Consider the following 13,920-nt stretch of genomic DNA (forward strand, 5'->3'; position numbering starts at 1 on the left):
TCAGAATCTAGTCGGGCATCTCTTTTGGTTTTTTTTTTTTAATCTGGGCCTGAATGTCCCCTTTGCTGTAATGTTTGCTGTTTATTTTACTCATAAATAAATGTGGACAAAAATTAATGGTAGAAAGTACAGTATTTTTTCATGTAGCTTACTTGTGACTTGCTGTCCCCAGTACTAAACCAGCTTACTTAGTAAGCTGTTTTTTCAGTAAAACAGAAGAGGATATGCATCAGTAAAGCTTAAGCAACACTTGAATCAGTACCATTAGAATCCAGGTAAAAGTAGTGTGATAGAGTGCTTCATTGTTAAGGCTGAAGCTATGTACAAACAAGATGTTCCAAAAAATGCATGAGCAAAGACCTGTTATGTGAGTTTCCAGAGTGGTGACTAAACTTCCTGATGAGAACTAGTGCTGTTAGTAGCCAGCTGAAGTGACTGATGCTCATATCTGCTTAGAATTAAACTTTGGTTAATACATCTCTTTTCTAAACAGTGAGGTGGGATCATAGTCAATGAGATTTCTGAAGGATTGCTTTTGGAGAAGTTAGAGTCTCACTATAAAGAACACTGCATGATTTAAAAATGCCTAAAATAATGTAGCACAATCTTTAAAGCAATAAAATAAACTTCGGATCATCTTTCCTGTGGAAGTTGAACGTGGTTTAAAAGGTACTTTGTTTAATGGAATACAGCTTCATTTGACTGAAGAGATGTTATGGAATGACATCCAAAGTCATCAGTGTTTCTGTTAAGATGGACTAGATTATAGGAACAATGGCAAAGAAAATTTTTGTATATTCTGTAACTCATCATTACCCTGGGCTGATTGATGTAAATACTGGTTTAACACATTAGTATCCAATTCAAGTTAGGAATTTTGATTTGGTTGCCCATGAAAATAGGAGAAGTCTGTAAAACAACTACAAGTAAAACACCTGGAATTTTTTTACTTAAAATTATTAATGCAGTTACTGTACACATAGATCAGATTTTGCTCTGTCTTTACAGAATTCATCATGGGTAAGCAGGGTGGTGTTTCAGTTATGAGCTCTAACATGTTAGTGATGGAAGCTTGGTTCTCTAAACTTGAGACTGGGCTTGGCTTCATTTGATTTCAGTAAACGAGGAAAAACTTGTTTGAGCGATGTCTGTTGAAAGCCAACTTCTGAACTCTTTCCCTGACTCTAAGGAACAGAAAATCTTTTCCTCTTTGTAACAATTCTGGTAGTTTTCAGCAATACTTGTGTTGTGAAGCTAGGATAGCAGACAGAACTACATAAAACAAGTTGAATGAAATTCCATCTAAAGGGTGTGTATATATACATATATATGTATACATATTTACAAATTCAAGTGAAGAAATGCTTAAGCAGAATTGCTTAATATTAAGGCTAAAGCCTGGCATGGAAAACAGGCTTTAATGTAACATTTAATTTTGGATGCTTTGAATGTGTAACTGCTTTGCCCCCTCAAGAGGTATGTTGTAGTACATTCCTGTCATCTGCTAGACTGGTTTGTGCTGTGGACTTAATGGCTTATGTAATGTGGCCTGTATATGGTGGTAGTATTTACAGCATTCCTTAGCATGTAGCAGAAATGTTCATGGGAAATGGGGTGAGAGTTTGCAATTAGTGCAGCAGAAAATGGATGAATTCCCTGTATTGTTCTGTCATATAGTCCCTTAACAATTTGCAGGTAAGGTAGTCAAACAAGGTACTTAGTTAGGTATAAAATTGAATGTGATTTTCTTGAATCTGATTCTTAAAAGTGCTGAGCAGTCAGTTTCAACTTAAGTCTGTAAATACTGTACTTAAATATATATGAAATTGTATAGAACTCTATTTCTGAACTGTCCTGAGCCACTTCAGACTGTACGCAAAACTAATTAATACTTCTAATCTCCTTGCCTTCAGTTCTTGGTGTATAAAAATCCATTGTAGTCCTTAAATTAGTGGAGCAGTTCTGGACATAAGCAGCAATTTGTGAAGTAATCAGACCCATCTGCTTTATTGCAGAAGAAACAATGAGAAAATGTGTAATTTGGTATTAAGGCTGAATCCAAGGTTAGACTTAAAGTCTTTGGCAGTAAGAAAAGCAGTAAAGCCCTGCTCATTTATATGAGCATTGTTTATCCTTACATATGAGATGGGGGCAGAAATCTGTAATTAAATAAATGTGTTGAGAGGGCCAGACTAAGGGTTCATAGATGGCCTTGCCTTAAATGTTTTTAAGCTTCTGAGTGCTTGACTGCAGCATTGATAAATACTATTTTTCTTTTTTTCTTTTTTTTTTTTTTTAATATGTGCAACATGATTTAGATAATTACTGAGAGATAGAACTCAAAAGAGTATCTTAGATTTTCTGGGATTTTGCTGTGTCATTAATAAGCAAGTATTTTCTGTCAGTATTGGGAAAGTTATCAAACCAGAGATAGTGTTCCAAGAAGATTACTATTATCTTTTTTATGTATTTGTGTAATCCCACTGAAAAATAAAAATCAGTTCTACTTCACAAGTAGAATTCAGCTCTTAAAATCAGACTGAAATTTGGTGGGGTTTATTACATAGCTGGGAGGGACTTAACTGAAGAAACAGAGATGTCTTAGTGAAAGGCATTTTGCACTTTAGGCATATGTCTCAGATCTCCTGTGGTAAGAGATACCTAAACTTGGTTAGATGAAGAGCTCTCTAAAGATGAGAGCATATTCTGTAAAGGGAACATGGGATGGCAAATTCAGTTTGCAGTATTGGTATCTACAGGTTGATCAAATAAATTTCACCTAACTCCTTTTAAGTGTAATAGTTCAAAGTGTCAGGTAAAGTATTTCTCTCCACATACTCTGCTCTTAATGTGTAAGTGCCTCTGACAATTATAACCCAATTTTTTCTTATTGATATGGGTTTATGCTACATGTAACCACAGCAAGTGGCATTGTTTTTGTCTTGATGATCACCTGCATGATCTTGATATATACTGTCCTAATGCATTGATAATTATCTCAATAACAACACAAGTTCCCTATCAGTTGAAAGTCTCTTTGTGAGGTAATAGTGTTTAAATAGTGATCTGACAAGAAACGATAGGGACAGTGCCAGAAGATCAAGTTGCCTGCTTCAGTTTCTGATTCAAATGAGAACTCTTGGAAGTGTAGCTGAAGAAAATCAGATACCAGTGTATAGATACATAGGAATGCTCAAGACAGAAATACTCACATAGTAGAAGACATTCAGTCTCAATACTACATGTAACCAGTGTCTGTAAAAAAACCTATGTGTATAAAATGGGTATTTTCTAGTGGGCTGGAGTCTTAATCTCAGTTTATTGGTGGAGTAACAGCAGTAGATGATTCTTCTCCTTTTCATACATTTGCACATGCTTTGTCATCAAGTTCCACTGATGCTTGTTCTGAAGAAGACAGAACTTGAATTACATTTGGGCTTCAGAGGAGCGAGAGTTGCAGGTGATGAACTCTTCTTCCCCATTCATAGGTGCATACTTACAATCTGAGCAGGACAGTGCTGCTCAGCATTGTTGTACACTTCCACAGTGCTAGTAGGAAGCTACACACATCTTAAACAGTTTGTCTTCTTCAATTCTCCAGTAAATGTGTGTCTTTAGGTAGGGCATTCAAATCATGAACTTGCCTTTAAAATTTCAACTCTGTGACAACATTCAGTTCATCATAATAAAAGCACATAAAGACAAGAGGGCCAACAGCAGATGTGCAAAACCATGGAGTTCCCTCATACTGCAAGTATACTAATCCCTTTACGCTTGATATACCAGCTTTTTTCCACAGTAACACGTCCCCTGTCTGTCCCAGGGGTGGGCTATCTACTCTCCTCTCCCTGGTTTTGTTCAGCAGGATTCTTAATTCTCTCTGCCTTCTAACTGGATTCCTTGTAGGATACTATGGAGGATGGGTACCTGGCAGGAGCTATGTACCCTGATGCTCTCAGATGCTACCTCAGGCCACCCTACATGGAGTGTTTCTGCACTATGTCTTTACTCACAGAATTTTGCTAATGGGCAGACTTTTTTTCTAGGCAGATGCTGACTGTTTCCCATATTAATCTAATCAGTGAGACAATTTTATAATATCCAATCACTTTGTGTTGTTAAGGTTATCCTTGTGATGGAGAGCATGCAAACTTTCCCATATTTGTGTTAAATCACAACAATTTTTACTTCTCCTCATACTTCATTCAGTTGCCTGGTCTTGAGTAAGCCCTTTGCTGCCTAAGGTTTATTTCATACATTGAGAGTCTTTACCCCTCAAGTTCTTGACCTTATTTTGTTCCTGTTTTCCCTGTTGGTCATTTCTATTTCACTTGTCTACTTCTTATCAAAACTCCCTTCTGGACTTCCTTAATTGCTACCTGGTTTTCCTTACTGGAAAAAAAATAAGTACTCTTCAACAGCACCTATGTTTACATTCCTGTCTCAATTGTCTTTCAGCACTACCAGAGTATTTATGTAACTTTGAAGTTGGGTGTCACTAAGTTCTATTCCAAGCCCTTTGCCTTGGAAGAGGTTCTGAGCCTAGTCCAGGAAGGGAATTTGAGAGAATTATCATATATTGGGTTGAAGCATTAAGATATTTTTGAAGGAGATCCTCTAATTGTGCCCTTAAGAATGCAGAGTAATTTAGATTGGACAAAACATTAGAAGGCAATCTAGTCCAACCCCATGCTCAAAGCAGGGATAACTTCACAATTAAATCAGGTTATTTAGGAGCCTATCAAATCAAGTTTTTAATATGTTCAAAGATAGACATAACCACTCCTTCTTCATATCTGTCCCCCAGCTGAGAACTCTTCCTTTGGGAACTATTCGGAATCTTCCAAGATGCAATTTCCCTGTTGCTCACATTATTTCACTATGACCTCCAAGACACTCTTTCTTGCTACATTCATCTGCCAGGTAACTGAGACAGAAGAAATTTGCCTCCTCAGTCTCATCATGAGGGTAAAGAAGCACAATACACTCTATGCTCCAAGCCTCTCATAATCTCAGTGACCCTCTACCAGGGTTCCTTCCAGTTTGTCCACATTGTCATGTACTGGGGAACTGGACACAGTTAGTGTCATGTTAGTTCCACATCACTGCCTTCACAGAAGATAAAAATTAAGGTAAATAGTACTGGAGTGAAATCTCAGGCATTCAGAGAATTTGAATTTGAATAACCAACAACAATTCCATAGACAATCACCCAAATTACTTTAGGACGTAAGTGTCAAAGGCGTATCTTGTGCTGGCTATCAAAGTTTGTTTTCGTCTAGCACTAAAAAACTTCAAACGTTTTTTTTCCTGTTTTACACCAATCTCTCCAATTCTGCAGTATTCTCTGCAGTACTGCAATTCTGTCAGATTTTCTGTGATAAAATGTCTTTTTTCAGTCTTTAATCAGTGTATTGCATTAGGTAATTCTTAATAGCATGTAGCTTCTACACCTTTTACCTCTCTACAAAAATTTACCCTTAGTCATAAAATCAATGGCTAAACATCCTTTGTCATCAGAACCTTGCCTTTGTCCACCCAGCTGTATGGGTAATTTAAAAAGCCTCGGTCCTTTTCACCTGTGGAACTGAATGTTTTTCTGCTGCTTTCTAGAGTAGGACACATAACTTCTGTTTGACCCAACAACTGGCAGCTGCTAATGAGTCTTTTTGTGGGGAAAGAGAATGATCATGTCATAAATTTGGTGAAAAGTGGGTAAGGGGGCACATGATACTGTTCCTATAGTAACTAAAGCAAGGAGGAGGTAGGAAATTAAAGGGAAAATAGTGTCAAATCAGATATTCTTTACCAAAATATGTGGATTTCCATTATGGGATTAGAAAATTTAAATTATTGGTTGTTATTGTTCTGCATCTGAAAAAGTCAATTCTTATTACACAAGAAATAGAAAAGAACTGAGGAACTATCAGTTTTAAATTTTGCTAAAGATATAATTCACAATAACTTAAAACTGATTTCAAACAAGCTAACTGGAGTCTCCTGAACTAGTGATATTGGCAAATCCTAGGTATTGTAAGCAGAGTGTCTGCTGTTCGTCCTGGGAAAAATCATGACAGTGTGCTATGAAAAGCATTAATTAGTTATTAAAAATTAGTTATTAATTAGTTATAAAAGTTAGTTAATTATTAAGGGGTGCCAATGTAGCATTTCTGACTCTTGCAGAAAACAGTAATCAGAAAAAAAAAGAGTTTGTTCAATATTGTAAACTCAGCAGATAAATGTAACCGGTGCTGTAGTACATATCAATTTATTTCAGAACTCTAACTCTGCTTTGTATAACATTTTAAGTTAAGCAATTTACAAAATAAATGTAGCACTTGGGTTTTATAATCATTTAAATCAAGTATCTTGCAGACAAAAGAAAGATGCTCCTCTGGGACATTGTTTGAATAGTTAATGGCCTACTGCTGTAACATATCTCAGATTTTGACAGTAGCAAAATACTGCCCTACAGCAGGGCACCACCATACCCAATACATTCTTTATCCAGATAAGCATATGGAGCAATCTAACTCCTTTTCACATTTTGACAACCAAAGCATAATTAATAGTCACAAGCAAGCCATGTTTAAGACCAGTGTGATAATCTGACTGCATAGAGCATATTTTCAAAAATTCTATTTAGACCAAAAAACATGGAATTTAGACTGTAAGGAATATAATTCACAAACCTCTTGGGAAGAATTGTGGCTAAATAGAGACTTGGAACTGTAACCAAAGAAACTGCCTTCTGCTGCTTTTTCTTGTGTTCAGGGCACTAGGAGACTTAAAATAAATAGGTTGCTTTTCAATGGAAACAACTTGCAAGATCTGGACTACTACCAAGTAGCTCATGTATAAAGGGATTACATGATAAAAATATTGCTGGGAAGATAGCAGATGGCGCAGTTGTAATTGTTTACACCTGGTGTGTCACTGTATACAAAGGCCGCTGTAATACCTACGAAATTTGCTATTGGGCTGCTCTTTTTGTGCTGAACTGCAATACAGGTGCTTCAGATGGTCAAGTTGATTACATAAATGGAGTGGCACAGTATGGCCATGGCAAAAGTAAAGTGCACACGCTCTGTTAAACTGAGATGGGTCACTGGAGTTATGCGACTTTTGACAGTGTAAAGAAAAAACTGAATAGAGCTATGAACAATGATCAGATTACCAGCAATGCTTTGCCTGCTGCTTGTGTCAAAAGAAATGAAATCAAAAGGACTGAATGCTGGAAAATTCGTGCAATGCAAATTCTGTTTAACTGAATTTTGCTTCAGAAAGTAATTTCATTTCTTTGTACAATATCAACAATATTTCAGAGGGTTAGCACCTTGTTGAAAGTTCTGTGTCTAAAAAGCCTTTGAAGAAATTAGTGCAGCCAGCCCAGTAGCTCTGTTATGCACCATTATAAGAATTCAGGGCGTTTTAGAGACCTTCTGAAAGTCAGAAACTACAGAAAGAAAACTGGAGAAAACCAACTTGTGGTAATGTGCAAAACTACCTTTGGAAGGGCAGGGAGAAAAAAAATGTTGCAGAGGTTAAAAACTGCTCCACTTCAAAACTGTTCTGTTGCAAATACCTTGTGTATTACCTGCAAATATTGCTGTGTTACCATGCCTTCAGTTTAATGCTTCCTTTCTTAGTGTGATGGCAGCAAGAGAATCATTTAAGGTATTTCAGCCTTCATGGCACCACAGAAAGCCCTAGAGAATACAATCGCAGACTCAAAACAGAACTCAAAAAAAAGGAAACTAAAGGAAACACAATGATTATCTTTTGGCCTTACATCTTGTTTGTACTTCATTACAAAATACTAGGAATATGTAAAGGCAGCGTTAGTATAGTAATACATAAGGTAATTCCAAATTAGATTCTTAGAAATATTAAAAATCAGTTTCTCTTTTGGAGGTGGTAAACTTGGTATATTTTAGAACCAGCCTGCACTGCACTTTATGGCACCCATCAGAATTGGAAGCAGTGTAACGAATGCTGCATTTAGCTAATGCTGTAACACAAATCAGGAAAGACAGTCCTGCTCTTTGGTAACATTATGTGGAGACAAAATTACTCCAGGTTCTGATGTCCCGACAAACACACACCGCGACAGCCCCCTAAGGTGTCGATTCGTGCCAATGTGCGCCACAGGTCCTGCAGTGCACCTACAGAAACTGTTACCAGGAAAAGAGAAGGCGAAAACGCGCCTGCAGCAACAGGCAGCATGAGACATCTCTGCCCAGGACCGACCGAGTGCGGAGACTTTTCTGCCCCACATGTAGGAACCGAAGAGCCTTGGCACATCGGGAGCTGCAGGAATCTGCCCGAGCCCGGCGGCGCAGAGGACAGATTAACGAGCAGGTTGTGTAATGCGGCCTGCACCGAGGAGGGGGTCGGCAGCTGCTCTCCGAAGACAAAAGGCCACATCATTACACACGCACCAGTCACACCATGTGTGTCCTCAGCCAGGGAATTACGGCAAAACTCGGGGGCCTGCCGGCCGCCCTCCCTCCGCCCTCCCGTGGGCCCAGGCAGGCCCGTCAGGCGCACGGCCGGGCCCGCGGCTACCACCGGGCGCCTCTCGGTACTGCGGCCCCCGACTCCAGCGAGGGTACCCAGGACACCCCGGCTCAGCCACGAGGGCTGGCTGCGCTGACGGGACCTCTCCGGAGCCTGTCCAGCGCGGGGCCAGCGGCGCAGCTCGGCTCGGCCCGGCCCGGGCTCCCGCGGCTCTGCCCCTGTCGTGGCCCCTCCCGTCCGGCGCCTGCGCAGCGCGCGCGCCCCCTCCGCCCCCGTCCCTTCCCTCCAACAGCGACGTCACGTGAGCGGCCGGGCCCGGCGCGCCGGACGCCACGGGGGCGCGCACCGGCGGGGCAGCGGGCACGCGGCCGTCACCGGGCCGGGCCGAGCCGGGCGCGACCACCTGGGCGGGGGCAGCCCGCGCGCGCGCGCCCCCGCGGAGCTGCGCGCGCCGCCCTCTCTCCTTCGGCGCGGCCGCCGCGTCCCTTCCCCCGCGGCCGCGGGGCAGCGCTGGGCGGCGGAGCGGGTGAGTTACTGCGGGCTGCGGCAGCGGCCGGGCTGGCGGGGAGGGCGGGAGCGGGGGTGGAGAGCCCCGCTGCGCTGCGCGGCCTCCCCCAGCCTTCTCCGGGCCGGGCAGGGCTGGGCCGCGCCTGAGGCGGCAGAGCTGCGGCCTGTGCCGGCCAGGCCCGGCCGGGTGGCGAGGGACGGCCCGGCGGGACGCGGCTGCTTCCACCGCGGGGCCGCGGCACGGGCCGTGCGCGGAGGCGGTGCCGCCGCTGGCTCTTGTGCGCAGGCGATCTCCGGTCCGGCCGCGGGTCTCGGGGCGCTCCCCGGGGGTGCCCCCCGGCCGCCTCGCTCTGCCTGGGTGCGGCCCCGCGGCCCCGGTGCGGTTGTTGCGGCGGCTGCCGCCCGCGGGGCCCGGCCCGGCCCGGCCCCCTGACATGGCGCTCTGGCCCCGGCCTCGCTGCCTGCGCCGGCCGCTCCCGCCCCGTGTCCGTGCGGGACCCTGCCGCAGGCTGCTTGCCCGCAGTCTTGTTGCTGCTGAGAGCTCTCCCACACCGCCGTCCATGCCCTGCAGTTGCTATGTTTCGATCCTTCTACATTTGCCTCTTCTCACCCTTTGAGCCGCCGATGCCTTGTTGTCCCGTACCGACGAGAGAAACAATTGCCAATTTAGACCCTGCTGTTCTTGCTCTTGGTCTGACCTGTTCCGGGCGCCTCCTCCCGTCTTTTAAATTTACTATCACCAGCAATTTCTGTGTTCAACTCCTGTGTATAGTACTCACTGTGGGAAGTGCGGGAGAAAATGTGGTCATCAGCAGTGCTGTGGGATTCAGTGGCCTGGTGGTATTTCCAGATCCTAATCTGGGATGAGGTTCTCTTTCTGAGACAGTGCTTTCATTGCTTGCTACTGGGATGCACGTAATAACTCTCAGGTTTTAGAAGAGGCATCGTTCATGTGACTGCGAGTGTTCATTCTGTATGGTGTGCACAAGGGAGACCTGTTAGAGCCGTGCGGAGAGTGTTTGGATGAAGAGAGCTCTGTGGCATAGTTTAAATTAGTAAAAACAGCCTATGGAGTGAACCAGTAAGGAAAGAGAGGAATGGGGGGGTGACAGGAGCTATACCATGCAAATTGTAGTTGTGGTGTCTTTTATGTACTTGTTAATTCATTATGTAATTTTTATACATTTGACTTTTATCAAAATGAATGTTAGCGTTGCTAAATAGTGGAAATATTTTAGGATTAAATGTAAGAATGGTAAACATATGGTATCTCTTTAGCAACACTAATTCATGGTTTGTTTTTCTTAATAAATGAATCTGTTATGGTTTGGGACACAATGTAAGGCAGCCTTGAAAACATGGGGTTTTTTTATTTCTTGGAATAATTCTGCTGGTGTTTACACTTAGTGCATGTAATGCACAATGAAACTTCTTTTTTTCTGTAACAAGTAGCTTCTGCTTTTAATTCTATAGTTGGCTTTAAAGATTATGCATATAAATATGGAGTTCTGAACACCTATATTTTTTTCAGCTGTTGTTGCCTGTTACTCAGTCATTCAGTTTTTATGTTCCTTTTACATTTGTAACTGAAAGGGCACTGAACTACAAACCATGCTGGCTAGATTTTAGTTCAACACAGCTAGCTGAGCTAATTCAACACAGTGGTAAGGTGCTTTAAGGAAAACAAAAACTCTAACAATTCTAACCTACTGTACTTCTGCAATCTCTCTCTTAAAAAGAGGCTTACCTCTACCACTTGTGTTATGCTAAGAGTTGAGCTGATTAATTTCTTTAGTTGTTTTAATATTTTTTCCATTAATTTTTCCTAGTCAACCTAAATATTGTTGAATCTAAGCTTTTAGGGGAGAGCCATATGATATTAGAAGCTTTTTCTTATGGTAAGGGCATAATTTTGAAAGGTAATAATATGAAGTAGTAATGATAAAGTTCACTGAGGTATGAGAGTTCATTTTATAGATGCAGAAAGTGAAAAATACAGACAGCTTGTCACATTCTCCTGAGTGGTGTCAATATAGCTACGTGATGGATGGCATATTTCTATGAAAAACTTCACAAGGCTTAGCCATTAAGCTTTTAACTATTGCTAATAAAAATCCCAGCAAACAAACTGTAATTCTAATAAGTGTTTCCCGATGTATCTGTATGAGAGAGACACTGACAAATTCAAAAGGTATTGGAAATGAAAATATTCTCTCTGGTGACTGACAAATAATCAGTGTAACCTGTTACACAGTTTAGGATTTTTTACTATGTTCCAGCTGAAAATACGTGAAACAAGTGTTGCGAAACCTGAGGGTATAAGAATAAAGAGAATAGCAGTAGTGGTGGAAATACAGTCTCTCCTCATCTTTTTCTTTTCAGTGACATGTCTCCAGGCAGTGAGCTTACAAATTCCCAAGGTATATACTGTAATGGAGAGACTCATAAAATTATGTAGGGTCTTTGGTTATGCCTAGTTTTTGCGGTATTGGGAGTATTCATTGGTAGGACAGCCCAGGAAAGGAAGACAATGTACTTAATGTTTCACAATGTAAAAACTTTGCATTTTACATTTACAAACTCCACATTTCACACTGTGAAGGTGTTTTTTGACATAACACAAGTTTTAGTGCAGCACCGTGTGCCTCTTTGAGCTATAAAGTGAGTGTGAGAGAAGTTTTTCTTTTGTGGAGGGGTTATACTGTTCAAAACATAACTGTTAAGATGATTTTCAATTATGCAGTTTGAAATTTTATGATCAAGAGAAGGTTTCTCTATTCTTTCTGCATTTCTTTGTCATCTAATTAAATAGTTTTTTTGAAATTTACTTTTCTGTTCACTGAGGTACACACTGACATACAGTTATGACTGGTGAATGAGTTTTGAATAGGGAAGGTTTAACAAAGCAAGTAGCTATCTGTTCTCTTAAATACCATGATGGCAAGTAGTAAGATATCTGCTCTGTCATTGAGGGGAGCAGCACATAACTTTAGATTCTAGATGGGTTTCGGGAGGTGATTATTATTTATTATGCCTGTTGAGATTTTTGTAGCAAGGGGTTTATTCAGTTGTGTCGGTGTCTGAAGACTTCAGAGTGAGGTAAACATGGAGTATAGATGAGCTTCTTAACAATTTACAAAATGCTCAGATTAATATTTCTTGCCTTTTAGTCTTCAGCAGGGCTTTGTTTTGATGCCACTCAAAGCTAGATCTTGAATTTTAAATGAGGGATTAAATTAATAAATAATAAGTAGGGGATTTACATAAGGGAACAGGTGGCATACGGATACCTAATGGGTTGATGTTTCAGTGTATAAGTTTGTTAGTGAAGTGTACCTGGCCCTCCTTTACAGCAATATTGATGACACAAATAAGCTTATTTTCATACCTGTTCCTGTTAGGCAGGTTTTTGCCAGTGTTCTGGTTTTTGGGAGATAAGTGACTGAAGAGAGTCAAGTTTGATGATGCTAAAAGATTAAAGCTCAGTAAACCATATTTTATACAAGTATTGTGTCTGCCTTTTTTTTTTTTTTTAAAGGATGCTGAAGTCTTCTTTTAACAGTTCCAAACATGTTTTTGTGGCTAGATGGTCATTCATATGCTCATAGGTCACATTGCTTGTGTTAAAAATATTTTCTGAGTTAATTTTAATTCTTGAAGACTGCCCCAGATGATGGGATTTGAGCAGAAAGCACATTGGTGTGAGAGTTGTAAACCAAAAAGTTGCGAAGTCGATACTTTCTTACTGACACTGCCTCTGATGCACTGTCTGATACTGATTTTCTCTTTAATCCTGTGATGTGTTTGGATTTGAAAATCTCTTGCTACAGAAGGCAGTGGGTCTCTGTTCTGGTTTTTGATGCTGTAATATCCATGACCATAATGCATGCAGCTTCTAGTGTTTAAATCATGGCAACATGGGCACACGGCACCTTAGCATTAATTTTCAATTTGGTACTTTCGAGCTTAAACTTTAAAGTTTGTGTAAGAGGAAGAAGGAGGATGGTAGTAAAACGTGCATCAGGGCTTTGAAATAACATCGTTTGGTAGGTGGGTTTTAAGTGTCAAGGTATCAGTGAGCCCTTGGGGTGGTCTGACATCACAGCTCCAGTGAACAAAGCTAGACATTTCATACCTTGAGTGTTCCTTTTGGGTACAGTAGTTGTCACACAGTGTGAGCAGGGTTTTTTTTTCTTTAAGCTGCTTGTGTTATTACCTAATAGCATGCCAATTAAGAGGCAGTTCCCCTCTTTTGATTAAAAGTTTTTGTCAGTTATTATTACTTACTGATTCTTCTGTAACAGTGCTGAGTCAACTTTTCCCATTTGTTTTGATATCTAAGGTGATAATCGTCCCAGTAACTTGTTCCTTTTGTTTATTCTCCTACCAGAGTTTACTACTTGAAATAAATATAATATGAATCTTTTTAATGGAGTCTGTTAGAGTTGTTATGACTAGTGTTTGCTGTTGGTCATTTGGTGTGCATAAGCACAAGGTCCAGAGACTGTCATGTGTTTTGAACGTTGCAATGTCTCTCACATAATCCAGTCAATAACTAGATGTACAAAAGCTTTTAAATGCACTAGACAGATTCAGCGAATTGGAAGTGACAGACATTATTCAGAAAAGTACTTCGGTGAAATGGAAGGAATTGTAGTATTGCTATGCTATCTTCAGCAGTTTCAGACTCACTTATTCAGGCAGGTCAATAAAGTAGATAGGCTATTCAATATCTAGGATTTTGAATATCCTAAATATGCAGTGTAAGGTTGTGGGGTTTTTTTTTTTTGTTTTTTTTTTTTTTTTTTTCTTTGTTAGGTTCCCTTAGGCTTTTGCCTCTCCTTGTTCCCATCTCAGGCAGTTCTTTTCTGGTAAAATTTCTTTGTAGAAATA

At 40.9% G+C, this 13,920-nt stretch overlaps 1 protein-coding gene across 6 annotated transcripts in view; it reads left to right on the top strand.

Annotated features, from left to right (window-relative positions):
• Positions 1 to 7,707: 7,707 nt before the first annotated feature.
• PHF3 (PHD finger protein 3) overlaps positions 7,708 to 13,920 on the top strand; it is a 51,037-nt gene continuing 44,824 nt past the window's right edge. For 2 of the 6 annotated variants that reach the window (XM_030267373.4, XM_072926496.1), the window contains exon 1: positions 8,914 to 9,046. Coding sequence is in view for 1 of the 6 variants with exons in the window: in XM_030267376.4 (XP_030123236.4) it covers positions 8,452 to 9,046 (595 nt within the window). In the remaining 5 variants the exon portion in view is untranslated. Of the gene's footprint in view, positions 9,047 to 13,920 lie in introns of all 6 variants that reach the window. The other 4 variants (XM_030267376.4, XM_072926494.1, XM_072926495.1 and 1 more) reach the window with 4 other exon arrangements.

Source organism: Taeniopygia guttata, chromosome 3, assembly GCF_048771995.1.
Source record: "Taeniopygia guttata chromosome 3, bTaeGut7.mat, whole genome shotgun sequence".
Taxonomy (NCBI): domain Eukaryota; kingdom Metazoa; phylum Chordata; class Aves; order Passeriformes; family Estrildidae; genus Taeniopygia; species Taeniopygia guttata.